Here is a 22,880-nt window from a genome sequence, read left to right on the forward strand (position 1 = left end):
GCATCAGAATGTTTTCTCCATGTTTCCTTGTCCGGGTACATCCGGGCGCCCCTTTACACCATACAGTCCATGCGTATGCTTCAGATGCCAGTTCAATCTATACTCGTCTCGTCTATCGGCTTCAGCCATGCTGTAAATTTCAGCGTTGAATTGTACCTTGTCGTCTTTTGCGATATTGGGAGTAATAGTTTTTTTCAGCATTCGCTGCCTCTGTTACACAATGTGATTTATTTTAATGGATTTTTTTGGTTTTTGGGGAGATCTTTAAAATGTCCATGCGTCCTACAAAGCAGTTAAAAGTGCCCCAGGCTAGCTCACGAAGAAGAGTTTCATTATTAAACCCTGCAGGGGAGCTAAAGTGAGAAGACATCAGCGTTCCAAAATCCAGCCAAAAAGAAAAAGTCAATTAAAAGTAAAAAAAAAAAATAAAAAAAAACACAAAATCCAGCCAAAAAAATCAGCTAAAAGTAAAAAACAAAAAAAAAAAGGAAATTAAGACAATATAAGATTGAAACAAAAAAAATTTAAAAATAAAATATCAGTGTTCATGAATGCTCTGCTGTGTACTGCATCAGCTGTGCCTTTCCTATATTCACCTTTACCGTATGGTTACCATACTGTAGCCAATTCAGGTTATCTTTCCATGAGACGCTTTCTAACATTTTGAGAACGTACCAGGTCTAGTAAAGAAAAGACTTGATCACGATCAACAATTAGGGCTGACACCAGACTATTGGGGGATAAAACAAAAATTTAATGGACTAGTACTATACCAACCCTACGAATATCAGTAATGTTAGGGAAAGGTCAAGTGTACGACCGGCTCCAACCGGAGATTGTGATGAGCTAAGCAGTAGACAGCCATAGACCACATACTGCCCGCCCCTGAGGTTCCGAGTGTGGAGTACAAAGCTCATTTAGGACTCATTCACAAGTCTGTTTTTATGTGTAGAAATCCTCTCTGTGTTTTCATGGATAGCATTTGTAGCTAGAATAGTGAATGGGGCTGTTCACATGTAAGTGATCTTTCACAGACCGCCATGTCCAATATAGGTCCAAGTGTTGGGTCAAAATAGTCAATGCAAGTCTATGGGGGGGGAAAGAATATCGGACACCACCAGGGAAGCCTAGGTAGGGAAAGGTCCAAGAATTTTTTTTTTTTTTTTGTTGAGATGAAATCAAGACCAAACTCTTGATTAAAAAAAAAAAAAAAAAAAATCAATGATAAGACTTGGTCCGATGCGTGATTGAACCCTTAGGGCGGCTACCCCCCGAGCTTTTTTTATAAGGGAATATCCAAGTAAGGTCATAGAACCCATTGCAGATTGGTCGTAGAACCCATTGCAGGTTGGAGGTGACCTTTTTCGGGCAAATTATGCAAAACAACAACTCATAAAACCAGTATGGGTAAATCACCCTGGTCCTCGGCAATATTTTGGGGTTGAACTGGTGGAAACGAATTTGTAAGGTGGCTAAATTGACTTTACAATAAATAATTTCCAGCTAAAAGTATAAACTCACAGCCTCCAAACTACAACGCTCTACAACCTTAGTTGGTATTTTTGGGTGAAAAATGTGCAACTCCCCCAACTACAGTAGGAAAAATACAAAAAGTCTTACATTTCATGGTTCCAAAGATGTTAAAATATTGAAACTATTTTTTTTTTTTTTTTAAGTTTTTGATTAAAGGAATTTTCTACCCCTGTCTTATTAACATAAGGCTGGCGTATACTATAGATCACATACGGATGTAAAGTTTTGACCCAATACTCAACGTGTGAACGTGATCAAACTGATTGAGACTTTTTTTTCGTGACATATTGTACTTCACGATGGTGGTAAAATTTCTTCGATATGACTTGCATTTATTTATGGAAAAAAAATGGAAATTTGGCAAAAAATGTGTAAATTTTGCAATTTTCAAACTTTTAATTTTTGTGCCCTTAAATCAGAGAGTCATATCGCACGAAACAGTTAATAAATAACATTTCCCACATATCAACTTTACATCAGCACAATTATGGAAACAATATTTTTTTGTTAGGGCGTTATAAGGGTTGACAGCGATTTCTGAATTTTCCAACAAAATTGACAAAACCATTTTTTTTTTTTTTTTTTTAAGAGACCACCTCATATTTTAAGTGACTTTAAGAAGTCACTATAATAGAAAATACCCAAAAGTGACACCATTCTAAACACTGCACCCCTGAGGATGCTCAAAATCACATTCAAGAAATTTATTAACCCTTCAGGTGCTTCATGAGAACTAAGGCAATGTGGAAGGAAAAATATAACATTTAACTTTTTTCACACAAAAAAAAAAAGTTTGGGTCTAAAATAAATTTTATTTTCACAAGGCTAAGAGAAAATGGACCACAAAATTTGATAAGTATGCCGATACCCCATATGTGGGGGAAAGCCACTGTATGGGTACATGGCAGGGCTCAGAAGGGAGGGAGCGCCGTTTGACTTTTGAACGCAAAATTGGCTGTAATCGAAGGTGGGCGCCATGTAGCGTTTGGAGACCCCCTGATGTACCTAATCAGTGGAAACCCCCCAATTCTAACTCCAACCCTAATCCCAACACACCCCTAGCCCCAACACACCCCTAGTCCCAACCCTAACCTTAGCCGCAACGTTAACCCTAGCTCTAACCCCAACTCGAACCCTAACTGCAAAAAATGGAACAATAATGGAATGGGGATGGTGGAGGTACCAAAGGGGGTGCTCAGGGGACCCCATTTCTCTCTCCTCTGATGTTCTAAATCATGTCAGAGGAAAGAAATGAATGGAACAACTTTTTTTGCAATTGTTCTTATTCGGTGAATAACAGTGATCACAAAACTGGGGACGGTAAAAAACTATCGAATCATGTTCTCTGGGGTCTCAGCTGCCCCCCGATAGCCAAGACCCCGGAGATTTCCAGACGCTATGGGGCACTATACACTTATTTCCCTGCAGAGTTAAAAAGCGGTGCTGAGAAATAAGACCCATTAACTGTCGCCGTTAAAAGGCATATCGGTGGTCATTAAGGGGTTAAAGGAAATCTATCAGCAACATTTCACCCCCCACAAACTATTTATATGCCCATGTAGCTCTTTCAAAGACAAGTGCAGTGATACCTGTACATGGCTGGTCCGTTCCTCCATTACTGAGAAATCAGCGTTTGAATTGATATGCAAATGTGGCTAAAGAACTGTGGTAGATCTGAAGTCTGTCACTCCAGCTCTATTCCCCACCTCCTGCTTGAACTGACTGCCTCAGTGCTGTGTGGCTTCAATGAAAGGAGGAGTCAATCAAGGAAGAGGCGGCGGAGCTGGGCGGGGAATAGAGCTGGAGTGACCGATGCTTTAGATCTACGTTAGCTCTGCAGCCTTATTTGCATATCGATACAAACACTGATTTCTCAGTAATGGAGGAACAGAACGGTCATGTAAAGGTATTGCCGGACTAGTCTTTGAAAGAGCTACATGGACATATAAATAGTTTGGGGGGTGAAATCCTATTGATAGATTCCCTTTAATAAAAGTTTACTCCTCTACTTATAGGATGTTGTGTTTCACCACTAAAAAGTGGTGGAAACTTTCCATAAATCTTCACATCTCTGAAGTTACAACACCGTTCCCGATACATTTGTACTTGTCAGAAAAAGTGGAGCAGGAGCGTCATAAATATGGGACTCAGGCGGAAGGTTATATACGGAGTAAATACATTGATAAATCTGACCCACATTCTAGAATGGGCCCGGCACATTCTTCTTTGTACAAAACATAATTGGAGCAGATTTATCAATTCTGTCTAATTCAGGGACTAAACAGACTCGGAACGAGCAAAATCTATCACAGTGGTTCCTGCTGTGTGATAAATCTGGAGAATCCTCAGACCGTCTAGTTGTAGTTTACACCATCTATTACTTGGCTTACTTTGTGCCTGAAATGTCACAATTTTTTTTAATGAGCTACATGTAAAAAAAAAAAATTAAAAAAAATTAAAGGGGTTGTTACCTTTCAGAAAATCCCGAGCAAAAATTGTTGTTAAATGAACTGCGCTTCATTTACTGTCCCCAGAGTCCAGCGCTGAGTCTCCGCCGCGGCCCCTGGTGTCCAATACGGTCTACAATCCTGACGTCGCATCGACAACCAATAAGTGAGCTCGGTAGTTCCAAAAGGGGCGTTCACGCTACACGGGCAGAGTTTCTGAGCTCAGAGATTGGCTACTAACGCTGTCGGAGTGATGCCAGTGATGCAGCCAATATTAGACATAGGGAGCGGCGGCAGAGACTCAGCGAAAGAGTCAGGCACTGTTTTATTTTTTTTTTAATAATAATAAACTGCACTCAAGGACTAGAATTTTCTGAAATCGGACGACCCCTTTACTTCTGATAGGTAATGAGTTCTGTTTTGTCTTTGAAAGCTTCCAACCAAGAAAATTGGTGCATTTGTCTGAAAATCGGCGAGTATTAATCCGTTTATGGCTTCTGCAGCCTCTATATATCATCGTACATAGCATGCAGAACCCACTGACTTTGGGCATATGGACATTCAAGGAGAAGCCGTATGCTGAAAACTGAACATTTGGATTGGCTTAGAAACTTTAAATGGGTCAGTTTTCAGTGCATGTGCTGAATATCATTGTGTAAATAGGCCCCAAGGCTTACAGACTCTGCCGTTCAAACTAGCTCACCGAGCCACTGTTAACTCATTCCATAGCCAGCTACGTACTGTTCAGTACTAAAAATATATTACCTGTTAACATTAACTATGGGTTACAAAGCAAATTCTTAGTCACGTCAAGCTGCCATGCAAACCCAGAAGGTGTGCTCGGCTGCTCTATATTTGTCAGCTATGTACAGGGAAACGTAAAAGCTGTAGAAGCTGATAAAAGCAAAAGTTTTAACTCTATTGCAAAAAAACGTTTTTCTTCCCAAAACCTCCTCTACATCCTCCCCCTCCTCCACATTCTCTGTACCTCCTCCACCTTTTCCTCTTCTTGCTCCTCCACATCCTCTATACCTCCTCCTCTTCCTCTTCTATCTCCTCCTGTTCCATCTTCTACCTCTTACTCCTCCTCCACATCCTTTACCTCTTCCTCTACCTGCTCCTCCACAACATGCTCTACATCCTCTATACCTCCTCCTCTTCCACATCCACATCCTTTACCTCTTCCTCCACAACATGCTCTACATCCTCCTCCACATCCTCTATACCTCCTCCTCTACCTCTTCCACATCCTTTACCTCTTCCTCCACAACATGCTCTACATCCTCCTCCTCCACCTCCTCATCTTCCTCCACATCCTTTACCTTTTCCTCTACTTGCTCCTCCACATCCTCTATACCTCCTCCTCTTCTATCTCCTCCTGTTCCTCCTCCTCCTCCTTTACCTCTTCCTCCACAACATGCTCTACCTCCTCCTGCTCCTTTACCTCTTCCTCCACAACATGCTCTACATCCTCCTCCACATCCTAGCCCTCTACATCTTCCTCCTATGAAAAATGCCTCCAAAGGATCAAAAATGTGAAGCTACAATATAATACAACAATTTCACACAAGTACAAATTGTTGAGAAAAAAAAAAAAGTTTAACGCTCCTCTGTGTGAGGGTTTACCGATCTACATCTCACGATCTTTCTGACTTCATCACACTAGTACAATTTGGTATTATTGACTATACATACACCTCGCCGTGACTTTCAGCAGTCACGTTGTGTTGGAGGGCACTGATGTGAAAGGAGTTTGATATTTCACGTTAATGATAGCCCTCCGCTCCGATGCAGCAGGAATCAGCCTTCTCAGCCTTAAGAAGCATTTAAGAAATGTCATCCTTCATTAGAAGGCTCGTCAATCAAACACACACAAGTTGACTCACCAACATGCGTCGCTGTCACTCGCTCAGTCGTTGCGCTCAACACATTTAGAAAAGAAACAAAATTCGCACTTTTCAAACAGTAAAAACGAGTCTATCAGGGTGACGGCATCATACAGACACCATGAAACAAGTCGATTTAAATGTACGGTGTCAAGAAAACAAAAAAATCCGATATTTCCACAAAACTGCAAACACTGGACCAGAAATGATGCAAAATCCCTACGTACCTGAAGATCAGAGGCGAAACAACAAATTACAATGCCAATCTGCTGCTAAGAAGGGCGGCAGGATACTTTCATAAACATGTCGCTTTAAAAACCTTCTATTTTTTCTCTGCTACTTACGGTAATTCAGCCTCGGTCAATATCAGCTCCGATTTCATCATCCAGATGTTTTCGACTACTTCAACATTTGAGTCTTTTCCGAAACGTTGCAACATTTTTTGCACAATTGTACCCCAGTGGAGTAAGATATCTAATTTTTTTTTTTTTATTTGCTTAGTTGAAGACTAACATGAAACATTGTACATAAAAAGGCACAAATAAAGCAAAAAGAAAAAAAAAAAAAAAAGGAGCAAAGTTAATCAAACATCGCTCATCATTTTGATAAATTTGGCACAAAATCTGCTAGTGCAAACGGAGAAGAAGCAAAAAAAAAAAATCATCTTAAAGAGGTTGATACATATCCCGATCCAAAAACCTTCAAAATTTCAGGAATATTCATTAAAAGTTTAGGTTTCATCAATTATTTAGCCAGAAGTCATTTTTTGCAGGTTATACATCCTAGTCAAGGGCATTACTCTTTACAGACTACATTTCCCATCAGCTTTTCCTATTAGGAGTGCTCTCTCCTCAACTCACCGACCCACCCCTGCAACGCTTCCTTATGTTCCCTATATTAAAGCCAGTACACTCCGACTTCTCTTCACATTATGAGGATTGGCAACCCTTCTGCTGCTGTCTCAGATTGCATGCTTCAGTACATCGCTCCTCACAGCCCCATGCTCCAGTATGTCGCTCCTCACAGCCCCACACTCCAGTATGTCGCTCCTCACAGCCCCATGCTCCAGTGTGTCGCTCCGCACAGCCCCACACTCCAGTACATCGCTCCTCACAGCCCCATGCTCCAGTATGTCGCTCCTCACAGCCCCATGCTCCAGTACATCGCTCCTCACAGCCCCATGCTCCAGTACGTCGCTCCTCACAGCCCCATGCTCCAGTACGTCGCTCCTCACAGCCCTATTGCTCCAGTACATCGCTCCTCACAGCCCTATTGCTCCAGTACGTCGCTTCTCACAGCCCTATTGCTCCAGTACATCGCTCCTCACAGCCCCATGCTCCAGTACATCGCTCCTCACAGCCCCATGCTCCAGTACATCGCTCCTCACAGCCCCATGCTCAGTACATTGCTCTTGACAGCCCCATGCTCCAGTACATCGCTCCTCACAGCCCCATGCTCCAGTACATCGCTCCTCACAGCCCCATGCGCCAGTACATTGCTCCTCACAGCCACATGCTCCAGTACATTGCTCCTCACAGCCCCATGCGCCAGTATATCATTCCTCACAGCCCCATGCTCCAGTATATAATTCCTCACAGCCCCATGCTCCAGTACGTCGCTCCTCACAGCACCATTCAGCTGCAATGTGTCTACAGGTCTGTCTGTAGTGACCAATCAAATTACACTTGCTGCCTATAAAACTCTATGGAGAATGAAGCTGGAGAGAAATTAAACCAGAAAGGCACAAGGCTAAACTGCTGTGGCTTCTAGTGCAGGGTGAAATACTGCAAACAAATGCAGGACAAAAGTCATAACAGCTGGAAATAGTGTTATTCCTCATGTACACACGTGACAGGTTATTATCTTAGTCTGAAGTCACTTGAAAGTGCAGTTACACTGCAGACCTTTTCCGTTCCTGCCTTAGTGTGCAAAGTTCTACATCTTTACCAATTTAAAGCAAACAGTATTTGGGCCTTAGCAGAAAAATAGATACCCTTTAGTGAAGTTTTTTCTAAGCACAAATGACTGTTCTGAACTGCTCAGCCGTGCCAAGCTTGTTCTGTACACCTTCCCACCGGTTTGTTCTGGATCTGTCTCTGCCATCTTCTTTCTTGATTGCAAGCTCTGGCTTTAAAAGGAGGCAGAGTAAGGTGGATATAAATGAAAATGCGAAAAGTAGACGGGAAGCTGCACTTAACTGTTACGCAATGCCAAGGGTGCACTGAGCTCCTGTGCTTGGTTTGAACAGTCATTTTCTGCCAAGAGACTCCCTATAAAGGTTTTTTGGAAGAAAAAAAAAAAAATGTAGACAGCAAAGTTGTTGCTGACATTAAACCAACAACCTCTGGTCACTGCAGACGTTATTAGAAGTGGAATTAGAAAGGATAGGGGGACAAGCAAGAGAAAAATGTCTCTTTTTGATCCGTTTAGACAAGCGGTTGTCTCCTAGTGCACTAAATCACAACGCCTGTTTAGCGCTTTGCTTGTATTCTGCTCACATCGTGTAAATAGTGGAGTGGCTCTAGATTCACGTAAGCTGATTATTGTGCTCCGGTATTGTGCTCTGTAACTACAGTTGTGTCTTTTCTGACCCTTCCTCTTGACATATTCCACATGAATGATGCAAAGATAATCGACTTTACGTGTAAGTTGGAACATGTTATCACACGGTGATGCCCATGGAATTACATTATTTTATGGTTTCTGAATGGTGTCATCATCTCAATCACCAGATCTGACTGTATGATGAAAATGCATAGCTCATACCTCTGAAGTTCTTGTCAAGGGTTACATAAACTCTTATCACAGTTACTGATTATTATTATACAGCTCCTGACACACAGTTATAATTAAGTATTACGACAGTTCAGCCTACCTGGCTGTTCACACATGATATAACACCTTATTCTAGAAAAATAGAGAGGGAAGTATTATCGCACTGTCCCTACAGCAAGCAGAAATGTTGCTGGCTCTAGCTGCCCATGTTACGCTATTATGATGCACTTTGAGATTTACTGTAGATGTAAGGAAAAAAAAAATGGAGAGTGAAATCTAGGAATCTATATGGAGGCTGAAGAGAAGAAAATAGGAGGCGTTATAGACCATCAGCTGGAGGTGCAAAGATGGAAAAAAAAACTTTTTCCATACTGGTTCTTTAAAGGGAATCTATAAGGTTTTGCTATGTAACTCAATAACGTGATGTGGGAGCTGAGTGCCCGATTCCAATTGTTTCAATAATTTTATTTTTTTCTAACCAGGAGATTATCACTGGAGGACTAGCTGCCTCGCGTCTCCTAGTCCTGCTCTGTGTAACCACACCCACACCACTGTTAACTGTGTTCTGTCCATGTGCAGTACACACAGAAAGCTGCCAATCAGTGACGTGGGTGGGGTTAAACAGGGCTCGGCATTCTGAGCTGTGCTAGATCAGCAGCAGCAAAAACAGTGATAGTATAAAAAGGACAATAATGCAGTCCGGCAAGTGACATCTCACTGGAATCAGGGTCTCAGCCCCTACATCATGCAGACAAAAACCTGCTGACTGATACCCTTGCAGAGAGGTAAGAGTTGGACTAATTTGTATGGGAAAAATATTAAATGGTCAGATGTGTAGGAATCTACAGTGGTCCTGTGGTGCCTGAAATATCCCATTATTTTTTGATTTCTATATACATTCCCATACATGAGCTCATAAATAATTACTATACTTATAGGATATTAGAAAACACTTCCAAAGTCCATGACTTGACCTTCAACTTGATCTACTAGAGACGATATAATGTTCTGTGACCGACAATTTACAGCAGGGGCGTAATGGCGTCATTAGGTCTTCAACATATTTAGCATGTTCTTACAGTTGTTCTATTTAAGAATCACCTAAATAAAGCCAAAGGCGAATGTAGAGCCTCATTAATTGTAAAGTGTTGATACAAGGCAGGAGACACAGCTAGGGGTTCCAATACTGCGCACTGTAAGCTATTTGGCCATATTAACAATCTTGTGCTAAGTAATATCCACAGAAATATGCAAATCACACAGATGGGCGAAAGCTGCTAAGGTGCAATTACTGAGCTCACCGAAATGTGAGAATTCATAAATAAATTACCAAGTATTACTAGACCCCGACCTCCTCACAATATCACTGGATTACCCACACAATACACTACTAGATCCAATAACCACTTTTTAAAAGAGGATGTCCAGGATCGGGGCTTAAGTCATTGTACGTAACTGCAGACTTGCGATTTCTCAAAGCGCGCACAGTGCGCGCAGTCAGGATTCTCCAGTGCCGGAAAGTCATGTGACCGCAAGTACACACGTGGTGAAAATTGTTGCTACCCCTCGTTTAATGACAGAAAAACCCACAATGGTCACAGAAATAACTTGAATCTGACAAAAGTAATAATAAATCAAAAATCTATGAAAATGAACAAATGAAAGTCAGACATTGTTTTTCAGCCATGCTTCCACAGAATTTTAAAAAAAATAAAACCCATGAAATCGGCCTGGAAAGAAATGATGGTTCCTTAACTTAATATTTTGTTGCACAACCTTATGAAGCAATCACTGCAATCAAACGATTCCTGTAACTGTTAATGAGATGACTGCACCTCTCGACAGGTATTTTGGCCACCCCTCAAGAGCAAACTGCTTCAGTGGTCTCGTGTGTGAAGGTTGCCTTTTCCAGACGGCATGCTTCAGCTCTTTCCAAAGATGATCAACAGGATCTAGGTCAGTGCTCATAGAGGGCCACGTCAGAACAGTCCAATGCTTTCCTCTTAGCCATTCTTGGGTGTTTTTAGCTGTGTGTTTTGGGTCATTATCCTGTTGCAAGACCCATGACCTGCAACTGAGACCAAGCTTTCTGACACTGGGCAGCACATTTCGCTCTAGAATCCCTTGATAGTCTTGAGATTTCATTGTATCCGGCACAAAATCTAGACATCCTGTGCCAGATGCAGCAAAGCAGCCAGAGAACATAACAGAGCCTCCTCCATGTTTCACAGTAGGGAGAGTGTTCTTTTCTTGATATGCTTCATTTTTCTGTCTGTGAACATAGAGCTGATGTGCCTTGCCAAAAAGTTCCATTTTTGTCTCATCTGTCCATAGGACATTCTCCCAGAAGCTTTGTGGCTTGTCAACATGTAGTTTGGTAAATTCCAGTCTGGCTTTTTTTATGATTTTTTTTCAACAATGGTGTTCTCCTTGGTCATCTCCCATGAAGTTCACTTTGGCTCATACAACGATGCATGGTGCAATCTGACACCGATGTTCCTTGAGCTTGAAGTTCACCTTTAATCTGGGTAGAAGTTTTTCTGGGCTCTTTTGTTACCATTCGTATTATCCGTCTCTTTGATTTGTCATCAATTTTCCTCCTGCGGCCACATCCAAGGAGGTTGGCTACAGTCCCATGGAGCTTACATTTCTGAATATGTGCAACTGTAGCCACAGGAACATCAAGCTGCTTGGCGATGGTCTTATAACTTTTACCTGTAACATGTTTGTCTATAATTTTCTTTCTGATCTCCTGAGACAACTCTTTCCTTCGCTTCCTCTGGTCCATGCTGAGTGTGATACACACGGTGTCACCGCACAGTGAGTATCTGTAGCCTCTATACAGGCCACTCACTGATTCCAAGATTGTAGACACCTGTGATGCTAATTAATGGACACACCGCGATGCAACAGGTCCCTTTTTTCACATTATATTCAGGGGAACCATCATTTCTGTCCAGGCCTATTTCATGAGTTATTTTTCAAAACAATTCTGTGAAAGCATGGCTGAAAAGCAATGTCTGACTTTCATTTGTTCATTTTTCATAGATTTTTGATTTATTATTACTGTTGTCAGATTCAAGTTATTTCTTTGACCATTGTGGGTTTTTCTGTCATTACACGAGGGGGACCAACAATTTTGACCACGTGTGTATGTGATTTGCATATTTCCAGACACATTCCGACTAGACATGCATGGCCTCGCTAAATTCACTTATATTGAGCGAGGCCGTGCATATCTTGTTGGCACATGAATACCTGTATGCAAATCGCCTTACTGTTCCCAGAAACAGAGAATCCTGACAAGCGAGCACACTGCATGCTGTGCGGACTCAAGTCTACAATCACAAAGACTTGAACCCCGAACCCGGTCAACCCTTTTAATAAGCTTCGGAAGTTATCAGAAAATGACCTATTGTTTAAATGTTTTATGTGGTATATGTACTTTTTTCTTACAATTTGGCACATTTTTTTTTTTCATATTTCAACATTTAAAAAAAAAGAAAGAAAAAGAAATTGCAGTCTTGAAATTGTCACTTTTTTTTTTTTTTTTTTTTTTTTTTTTTTAAGACTCCCTACTTCCTGTCCTTCTGTCCTTTTTTCAGGAAGAGTTTTCAAGAGGCTCCTTTTCCGTAGAGGCAGGATTACGATGAAAAACAACACGCCTCTAAACAGCTGATAACACAGGAGTCACAAATCACAATAGTTGATGTCACAACTCTCCTGTTCCCCCTCTTTATTAGATGCTTCAATACAGAAGATAAGCTTATGGCTATGCACATGTGTTGTTTCCTGAAACAATTGTAAGTTAAAGTCTAAAAAGCCTCAATGGCCAGAGTGAAAATAGTACTTTTTTTTTCCCCAAGCACAGACTGTGATAGATAAAAAAAAAAAAAAAAAAAAAGAAGAAATAGCAATTGTCTCCTCTATCTTTCCTACCAGGACATTTCTTTTGAGCTTTGTACCAGCATTATGAAATTCTAGCATAAGGAAAAGAAACAAGCCACTATCTGACCCAACACTAATATTACACTCAAGACATATATGATTCATATACAACCTTACAAGAACAACATTTAGAATGTGATACCAGGTTAAAAAGTACCTATCACCAACTGAACAATGCAGGTCTGGAATGCAGCGCTTCTACAAGTGTAGATTAAAAGAATGAGTTCCGTGGCGAACAGATCACTTGCCTACTTTTTTTTTTAAAAGTTGATGTATTTCTGGGTCAAACTGACCCCTTCCTCAGGACAAATTACTAGTAGTAGCAGCAACTACATTATCCCCAGGGAAGGAGCGAGTCTCACCCTGAAACACGTTAACCAATTTTATAGTTTTAAAAGTCATCTGTTCATCATAGAACTCATCCATTCACTTACACCAGAAGCGCAACGTTCCAGACCTCCATTTTCTATACCCATCACTTGATTCCAGAAAGGAGCTTTGAGTGGATCCGGTAAAAAAAATAAGTGTTGACAGCGGCGGCTCCCTGGGACAAACTTGACTGAAGTGTGTCCTTAAAACAATCAAAGATGTGCCTCAGTCATCACAAGGGACACTTACTACTTTCACCCAAACATGAGTTGTTGCCTTATGAAGTGTGCCTCCCTCATATTTTTCTTCCCACAGTCACGCATTAACTCATCATCAATTTGGGGCTGGCAAAACAATATTTTCGATGTCAAAACCACTCAAAATGATCCCACAGGATTTTCTACCAATAGTTGGGACGGAACATCCGAGTTGTAGGATCACGTGATGTAGAGTGTGATCTCAACATTCAACGGCCCTTCTCGGGGTAAAAGCGCGAGCTCTCGCACTTGGCACTAATCCACCCCTTACGGGAGGGAAGGGCGGTGAGGACCCTTTCTGAGTAATATTGACAATAACTTATATTTAGGAAAACCACCAGTCTTGGATTTCTCATTCTTATGAAATAATAAGGGAAGCCCCAGATTGGTGATAGGCACTCTTTAAAATTTTGAAATGTAGGGCAAGAGTTGAACTTGTTAAAAGAAAAGGTGACCATTACTTACTTAGCAATGGAATGAAACTGAAAGGGAGAAGATGCAGATGAGATATTAGAAAAAAAACTTTATGACAGTGAGGGTGATCAATGAGAGGAACAGGCGGCCACGAGAGGTGGCGAGTTCTCCTTCAATGGAAGTCTTCACACAGAGGCTGGACAGACATCTGTCTGAGATGGTTTGGAGGTCCCTTCCAACTCCAACATTCTACGATTCTAAAAATCCATGGTCACTCCAGCATTACCAGCTGGTCCTTCAGTGATGATCTCCAGTCCACCAATCAGGTGACCACTGCCGCCCATTCACTTGTCATGTGCCGTATATGCAAATGTCAAAACTTTGGTCAATGATTGGCTAGGAAGGTATGTCATTATAGCAGGACCAGAAGGGATCACCAGAGCAGCAGAAGAAGTCATTGATTGAGTAATTGTCGATTACTTTCTTGATACTATGACATTTTCAACTTTTCTAAAAAAAAAAAAAAACAAACCTGGAAAACCTACTGAATGAGCTCGCTTTAGAAAGTCGCGAGAGGGATATATTCAAGATCAGATACCGCGAGAGTAAACCTTAAAAGTCAACCTCTCGGAATCTTGTAAATCTATTAATTTAAAGTTAATTTTGAAGACAAAATGTCCAGTGGGGAAAAAAGTGGGGCAGGAAAGTCTGTCGCTTCTTCTGAAACCAAAGCGGATGATACGGGAGGAAGTGAAATGGTTCTCGTAGTATTAACTCAAGTGCTTTATCGAAATCGTCAATTTTCTCTGCCATTAAGGTAAAGCGTGAATTCGCAAATAAGTAATAAAGGCACCCCCCGGACAAGATGCAGATTGACGCTGTGCCAACATGAGTGAGGTTGGTCTCTTGACTGGAAAACAAAAAGGACAAAAAAAAAAAAAAAAAAAAAAAATTCACCTTGAAAGCGAGATACATAAAAAAAATAATAATAATTTAAGGTTTACGGGATCCAGAATAGAGCAGGCTCACAATATAATTATAGCGTTATAGCTCGCCGCTGGCTACTGCAGCTGCATATACTGGAGGTGTTTGGGTGATGGATGAGCAATAATGGCCTTTCTGGGCATGGAAAAGAAAATTAGGAGGGCTCAGTAAAGATGGCGCTATCGGAGCGTGTCGGGCACAGGGTACGACCAATGGCGATTTGCTCCAGTAACTTAGTGATGATCGTGGTTTCATCTGGAGACAAGTGAAAAAAAAAAAAAAAAAGATACTGTAGATGGCAAAAATCAATAGCGTTCAGTCTGATCTTTGATGCGGTAGAGCAGAAAGTGAACCGGAGAGGGAGTAGGAGGTAAAAAAAAAAAAAAAAAAAAAAAAAAAAAGAGTGGAACGAATGCACATTTGGGGAAAGAAGAGGGGGATACGACAAAAGTGGCGACTCTGCTAATAGTGTGAAGAACCAAGTGGCCACGACAATAATCCCAATGTGCGTAGCTACTACAGTGAAGGCAGCAGAAAGAACGAGCAAGGGATGGGGCATCTCATCAGTCTGCTCTTATCATACACTTTAAATAATGCAGCGGGAGGTGGAGCGAGGGCATCGTTACAGAACCTGGATGTTGCATGGGGTGCTGACTCGCAGACTAGAAGTGCAATGAATTATTTAGCTCTTCCTAGCAGAACTGCAATTATTTCTGAATTAATAATTACCCTGTAAAAATTCATCTATGTGAGCAGCTAAAGGATGCTTCCAGACATTTCGAAGGCACACTAGGAGAGAGCTGAACACGCTCCAAGACAACAGGCGAAGATCCAAAACATTACAAAGAAGCATGAGAAGGCAGGATTTCCTTGCTGCTAATTTGGAATTCAGTAGATAAAAAAATAAAAAAAAAAAAAAAACACACAAAAAAACTTCCTAAATAAAGTGGATCTTCAGCTCACAATACAAGTTTTTTTTTTTTTTGTTTTTTTTTAAGTAAATTAGCAAGTTATTGTATTTTCCATAAAAGGGAGTATCAGCACGAAATGACTGGTCAAACCAAGCACAGAAAACTCAGTGCACCCTTGAAGTGGCCAAACCGTTCAATGCACTTTCCCACCTTTTTGTTACTTCGCATTAAAAGTGTGTTTTAGTAATTTATAGTATTTTTTAACGTTAAATCGAATGTCAACATAAAATAACTGTTCAAATCAAGCACAGGCCCTGAGCGTAGCCTCAACGTGGCCATTCAGTTCAGTGAACCTTCCCACCTTGTTTTCCTTCCAAACTTCCTATTTAAAGAGGACTTTCAGCTCTCATGACACATTTGTTTTGGTAAATGATTGTATTTTTTAACTTTAAAGGGAACCGGTCAGCACAAAATGACTGTTCAAAACAAGCACAGGTGCTCAGAGCTCCCTCGACGCGGCCAAACTGTTCATTGCGCCTTCCCTTTTTCCTTTCAAACTTCCTATATAAAGTGAGTTTTCAGCTGTTTTAGTAAATTGTTGTATTTTACATAAAGTGGAGTCTATCAGGACAAAATGACTGTTCAGACCAAGCACAGGCGATCGGTGCACCCTTGACTTGTCCAATCAGTTCAATGCACCTTTCAACCTTGTTTTCCATCCAAACTTCCTATTTAAAGTGGACTTTCATCTCTCTCTTGACATGTTTGTTTAATTATAGTATCGGACATTAAAATGAATCTGTCAGCACAAAATGACTGTTCAAACCAAGCTCATACGCTCAGTGCACTCTTGTTGATGCCGAGGGTCCACCACATTTTTCAAACTTCTTGCTTCCATCGACTCCCACTTACTTGATGGACAGTTCTGACTTTACAGGAGCCAGTGAAGGGGCAGAGACAGGTGGGAAAAACAAGCCCGTAAGAAGGTGTACAGAACGGTTTAGCAACATATAGGGTGCACAGTGAATCTGTGCTAGGTTTGAACAGTCATTTCACACTGACAGAATCCCTTAAAATAACAATTATGAAGCATGTCTACTTAGAATCTGGCATTGTGCAATTTCTTGTGGAACTGGATACTCTCTATACATTCCTAGGCATATCTTTGGCTCTAGAGGGTAAGGTTTCTCCTTAAGGAGATCTCCAAGTGTCACGATCCACTTTTGGATCGATGTCAGATCTGGATCCTCATATATAACCTTTTTTCCTTTCAGGCCATCGGGGGTTAATGTCAGTTTTTGCCCCCGGTGGCCGCTGGTGTTTCTACAACCTTAGTTAGTCTGCTGGAGGGTCCCCCCCCGGTGGCCGCTGGTGTTACTGCATTGTGATTAATTATCTATGCAGGTGGAAAACACTCCCATCTTCCTACATAAGCTCACCAGGTGCACCAGCTAACTGTTGGTGATATTGTTCCTCTTTGGAGACCAACCAAGCTGGAGTTCAGGAGCTGACAGAGTTCTGTGGTGCTTCAGTTGTATGCTGTTCTCAAGTGACTGACTTTGTTGTCCTGGAGCATTGCAGCAGAGCAAGCCAAGTCTTGTCTTTTAGTTCATTTAACCCCGAGGTGTCTGTATTACCTTTTCCTTGAGTTTTGGTGTAGTTTATTTTATTCCCTGTCTCACCTCCTGGGGAGGGGGTTGGGGGTTTAGCTCAGGGCTAAACAGGAGATAGGGACAGGTCGGGGACTTGGGCCTCACTACCATTAAGTGTACTCCCAAGTTAAGGAAAGTCAAAGCCCCTGGTTCCTCTTCTCCTGTCTTCCCACTACTGCCCCGTGACACCGAGGTTGTGTAAGGAGACTTTTAGGCCACGGAATGCTCCATGGGGAAATAAATGCAGATTGCCTTTTCACAAGGTTACACCCAATTGATGAGGGAGATGGTAATACCCAGTTGGTCACTTTATTCAAACATTTCCAGGAGGAATAACCACAGAAATGAAAACAATCTAAAAATTCTACGAAAGTGTTCCCAAGCCCCCAGGACGCAAGTATGTCGTAAAGCACAAGCATTGACTCAGGAGAATATGAATATCTGTCTTTAATGACAAAGCGACAGGCAGACGGTATGACAAATTTTAGGTCTGTGACTACGAAAAAAAAAACAATCTCTCGCAGCTTGTGTCCTCTTTTGCTGCAGGGTAATCGGAGAGGACCGCCGCCAGTAAGGATCTTAATAGTTTAGATCACTAGAAGGCTCAGCAGGATCATTAATATTTTGGAAGGATGACTGGACGAGGCTGAAGAGATTTTCTATCCCTTAAGCAATGACGGAATTTTTTTTTTTTTGTGGACTCGCTACAAGGAATGTGAGGTAGAGAAGGAAATCTTCATTTTATTTCTAGCAAATACATTACATTATATAATACTCGATCTCAGGATCCAAAAAACACACTGGATGCCTCCTAGCTCAATGAACATATTCATGGTAATATTTGCTAATCTGGTCCTTTACGGTAGGGGGGTAGTCCAGCCTATGAATATATTAGGGGCTTGGACTAGTATAAAATAAGAGAACTCCCCTTCATAGATCCCCCAAAGATTCCATTCCAAGGTTGACCCAGAAGTCCCTACCGGTCTCTACTTCCTGGTGCGGTCTTGATACACTGTCATCAACTGACTCAGACCAGTAACCAGTGCGATCAGTTCTTGGCAGAGTTGGCCATTTCCAGTATGTCAAGATGGGCCCAAAAAAAGAAGACGAGACCAGCGGGGACTGGGCAAACGCCAGGAACCGAAGTATCGAGGAATTGTCCTAGTGAGTATCGATTCGAGTTTGAATGCATTGGTTACGGGAGATGGAGGATTCTACTGCACATAACCGCTGCTGACAATCAATGAACTCAGCGCTATTGCCAAGTGCAGTGGTGACGTCAAAACTAAAGCACGAAAACGCTGCAGCCAGTCAACAAAGCCTGGGGAACAGTGGAGAGGCAGAAGTGGGTGACTAAAAGCTCATCTTGTTATTTTTGAAGAATGTTTAGAAAAATTTGAGGGATTCAGTTCTTATGGGGTATGAGTGTGGGTGACTGGTTGTTGTGCAATATTTGGGGTCAAAAGAAAAATATGGAAAAGAAAAATATAAAAGAAAAAAAATCGGGGAGGGAAGAAAGGATGGCAAAGAGGGAAGGCTGTGCACCATAAAAAGTTGAAAATGCTTAGAAATGATAATGACTGACTATTTTTACGTAAATCCTCTAGATAGCCGCGTCCTATTTTCCAGGTAGGATACCTAGTACTGAGCCGTCACTTAGTCGCTTTCTCGGCCATTACGCACTTTTCTAAAGCGACCTATGAAAATAAGTTGTGCCTGTGTGAAGCACCTTTATGATTCATTGACCGCTTTCCTACAGCAGGCCAGTCCTCTGGGTTTCCATGCTACTTAGTAGTCTTAATTGAAAAAAAAAAAAAAAAAAAGAGAAAAATAAAATGATATCCAAGCTGGGAGCTAGTTCCATCCTACCTTCACTCCGCGGATTCGAAATTCTGCCAGGGCTCGGCTCATTTTTGTAGCTGCCACCTGCTGATCTTTCCCGTGCGCAATGACCTTGACGAGAAGGGAGTCATAGTGGGGGGATATCACAGCACCTTGGAAGGCCGACGCACTGTCCAGTCGGATGCCCATACCTTCACCGCTCCGGAACACCTGTGTCAGGAAAACGGAAATTCGAAAACATCGAGATTAATGGACAGGAAGAAATCATATAACACTTCTGATTCTTATATAATCTGAGCGCCCTATGGAAGCTTATACTGTATAGTCACAAACTTTGCATAAATCAAATAGGAGAAACTTTGTAATACATTTTAAACAGAAAATTTTGATTCTTTCTCCACTTATGAGCCACTTCTCATAAGCCACTTTTTACAAACGTGAAATTATCATCCAATTTAAACAGTTTTCCTGAATCTGGAGGTGGTTTTCCGCCTCTCCATTCCTGGGATATGGCTACATATTATTTACGTAACCAAGACTTATTAGCCAAGTGGGTGTGGCCCTAAACATTTATCTGTCTTATTTAAGACTACACCCATTTGGAAAACTAAACTAAATTTACATAGAAAGGAGGTCAAATCTCAAAAATAGAGAGGAACAAAATAAAAAAAAAATAAAACAATGCCAGATTCAGGAGAACATCAGCATTTACTATAGGTAAAAAAAAATTGCCATATTGATAGCAAGTGACAGGTCGTCTTTAAGATAAGTTTAGGAAAAAAATAAGGTCACTGGAATTAGAATAAAACTATACTAGCTCCTGCTTTCTTTGCACCAACATATTCCGCAGCGCTTTACAGACATTATCAGTGTCCCCATTGGGTCTCACAATCTGGATTCCCTATTAGTATCTGGAAATCGAAGAACCTGGAGGAAATCCACTCAAATACAGGAAGAAAATACAAACTCCTTGTAGATGTTGTCCTTGGTGGGATTTGAACCCAGGACCCCAGCACTGCAAAGCAACAATGCCAACCTTCTAAACTTCTACTGGAGTGCAGTAGGACTTCCACCGGCTACAACGCTCATGTTTTCTAACTTTGTTTGAACTTTTCCTTTTCTTATTAAATTGAACGTCTATGAATTCTGATGGTAGCAGGGACCCTGGGAAAGAAGATCTGGATGGTTCAGGAGAGTCTAAGGCGTCTTGCAAGAAAGCTGATCATGTCCACATACCTGGATCTTTGGGACCAGCCCAGGGGGAAGAGGATGCCATTGTTCCTGTGTCCCCTCTATAAAGTGACTAAGAAATGAAGATTTTTGATACTCCCTGTAAAAGCTCTCTTGTAGCCTTCATTGGAGGAAATGGCACGATCCCTTGGTTGCCTGTTTGGGTGTGCATTTTAGTTGTTTTTTCTGGATGGTTGTACTTTTGTTTCATTCTTTGGCTTCTCCTACTGCTTTCTTACTATAGTTGTGCTCAAAAGTTTACATACCCCACTGGGGCAGCACGGTGGCTCAGTGGTTAGCGCTGCAGCCTTGCAGCGCTGGAGTCCTGGGTTCGAATCCCACCAAGGACAACATCTGCAAGGAGTTTGTATGTTCTCCCCGTGTTTGCGTGGGTTTCCTCCGGGCACTCCGGTTTCCTCCCACACTCCAAAGACATACTGATAGGGAATATAGATTGTGAGCCCCATCGGGGACAGTGATGAAAAATGTGTGCAAACTGTAAAGCGCTGCGGAATATGTTAGCGCTATATAAAAATAAAGATTATTATTATTATTATACCCCGGCAGAATTTTTGCTTTCTTGGCCTTTTTTCAGAGAATATGAATGATAACACCAAAACTTTTTCTCCACTCATGGTTAGTGGTTGGGTGAAGCCATTTCTTGCCAAACTATTATGTTTTCTCTTTTTACATCATAATGACAACCCAAAACATCCAAATTACCCTGATCAAAAGTTCACATACCTTGGTGATTTTGGCCTGATAACATGCACAGAAGTTGACACAAATGGGTGTGAATGGCTACTAAAGGTAACATCCTCACCTGTGACCTGTTTGCCTGTAATCAGTGTGTGTGCATAAAAGCTGAATGAGTTTCTGGGATCCAGACAGACTCTTGCATCTTTCATCCAGCCACTGACGTTTCTGGATAGTGAGTCATGGGGAAAGCAAAAGAACTGTCAACGGATCTACGGGGGAAAAGGCAGTTGAACTGTATAAAACAGGAAAGGGATACAAAAAGATATGCAAGGAATTGATAATGCCATTCAGGAAACTGTGATTAACAAATGGAAAATCAGGAGCTCTGTAAAAACAAAACCACGGTCAGATAGACCAACAAAAATTTCATCCACAACTGCCAGGAAAATTGTTCGGATGCAAAGAAAAACACAAATAACATCAGCTGAAATACTGGACTCTCTGAAAACAAGCGGTGTGGCTGTTTCAAGATGCACAATAAGGAGGCACTTGAAGAAAAATGGGCTGCATGGTCGAGTCGCCAGAAGAAAGCCATTACTGGACAAATGCCACAAAGCATATTGCCTACAATACGTAAAACAGCACAGAGACCAGCCTCAAAACTTCTGGAACAAGGTAATTTGGAGAGATAAGACCAAAAGTGAACTTTTTGGCCACAACCATAAACGTTACAATTGGAGAGAGGTCAACAAGGCCTATGAATGAAAGGAACACCATTCCTACTGTAAAGCATGGAGGTGGATCGCTGATGTTTTGGGATGTGTGTGCTACCAAAGGCACAGGAAACTTGGTCAAAGTTGAAGGAAAGACGAATGCAGCACGTTGTCAGCAAATACTGCTGCGCATGGGATGTACTTGGATGTTCCAACATGACAACGAAACAAAACACAAGGCCAAATTGACCTGTCATTGGCTACAACAGAATAAAAGTGAAGGTTCTGGAGTGGCCATCTCAGTCTCCTGACCTCAATATCATTGAGCCACTCTGGGGAGATCTCAAGCATGCAGTTCTAGACAGCCTAGGAATTTACAAGAACTGGAGTCTTTTTGCCGAGAAGAGTGGGCAGCTTTACCATCTGAGAAAATAAAGAACCTCATCCATAACTACCATAAAAGACATCAAGCTGTCATTGATGTTAGAGGTGGCAATACACGGTATTAAGAAATGGGGTTTGTGAACTTTTGATCAGGGTCATTTGGATGTTTTGGGTTGTCATTATGATTTAAAAAGAGAAAACACAGTAGTTTGACAATAAATGGCTTCACCCAACCACTAACCATGAGTGGAGAAAAAGTTTTGGTGTGATCATTCATATTCTCTGAAATAAAGGCCAAGAAAGAAAAAATTCTGCTGGGGTATATAAACTTTTGAGCACAATTGTAACTAAGGAGATTGGTGCCGGTAGTATAGGCTGCTGGGAACGAGTCAATCTTTTTGTTAAGGTTTATTGTTCGTGTCAGCCTCCAAGTGGCAACAGACTAAACCTAATTGAAAAACTGCTAAAGAGGACTAAGAGATGGAGAAGTAGAGGTGAACAAAAAGACTAGGAGGACTCTTATAGAATCATAGAATCGTAGAGTTGGAAGGGACCTCCTGGGCCATCTGGTCCAACCCCCTGCTCAAAGCAGGATTCGCTAAATCATCCCAGTCAGATGTTTGTCCAGCCTCTGTTTGAAGACTTCCATTGAAGGAGAACTCACCACTTCTCGTGGCAGCTTGTTCCACTCATTGATCACTCTAACTGTCAAAAAGTTTCTTCTAATATCTAATCTGTGTCTCCTCCCATTCAGTTTCATCCCATTGCTTCTAGTCTTTCCTTGTGCAAATGAGAGTAAAGTTGATCCTCCTACAATGTGACAGCCCTTTAGATAT

At 41.5% G+C, this 22,880-nt stretch overlaps 1 protein-coding gene across 2 annotated transcripts in view; it reads right to left on the minus strand.

Annotated features, from left to right (window-relative positions):
- The window catches only part of PC (pyruvate carboxylase), a 342,511-nt gene that overhangs the window by 65,323 nt on the left and 254,308 nt on the right, over positions 1-22,880 (minus strand). For both annotated transcript variants that reach the window (XM_073578487.1, XM_073578486.1), the window contains exon 10: positions 19,046-19,228. In XM_073578487.1, the coding sequence (XP_073434588.1) occupies positions 19,046-19,228 (183 nt within the window). The remainder of the gene's footprint in view (positions 1-19,045; positions 19,229-22,880) is intronic.

The sequence above is a fragment of the Dendrobates tinctorius genome, unplaced genomic scaffold (genome assembly GCF_039654945.1).
Source record: "Dendrobates tinctorius isolate UK_male_01 unplaced genomic scaffold, ASM3965494v1 ptg000059l, whole genome shotgun sequence".
NCBI classification, from domain to species: Eukaryota; Metazoa; Chordata; class Amphibia; order Anura; family Dendrobatidae; genus Dendrobates; species Dendrobates tinctorius.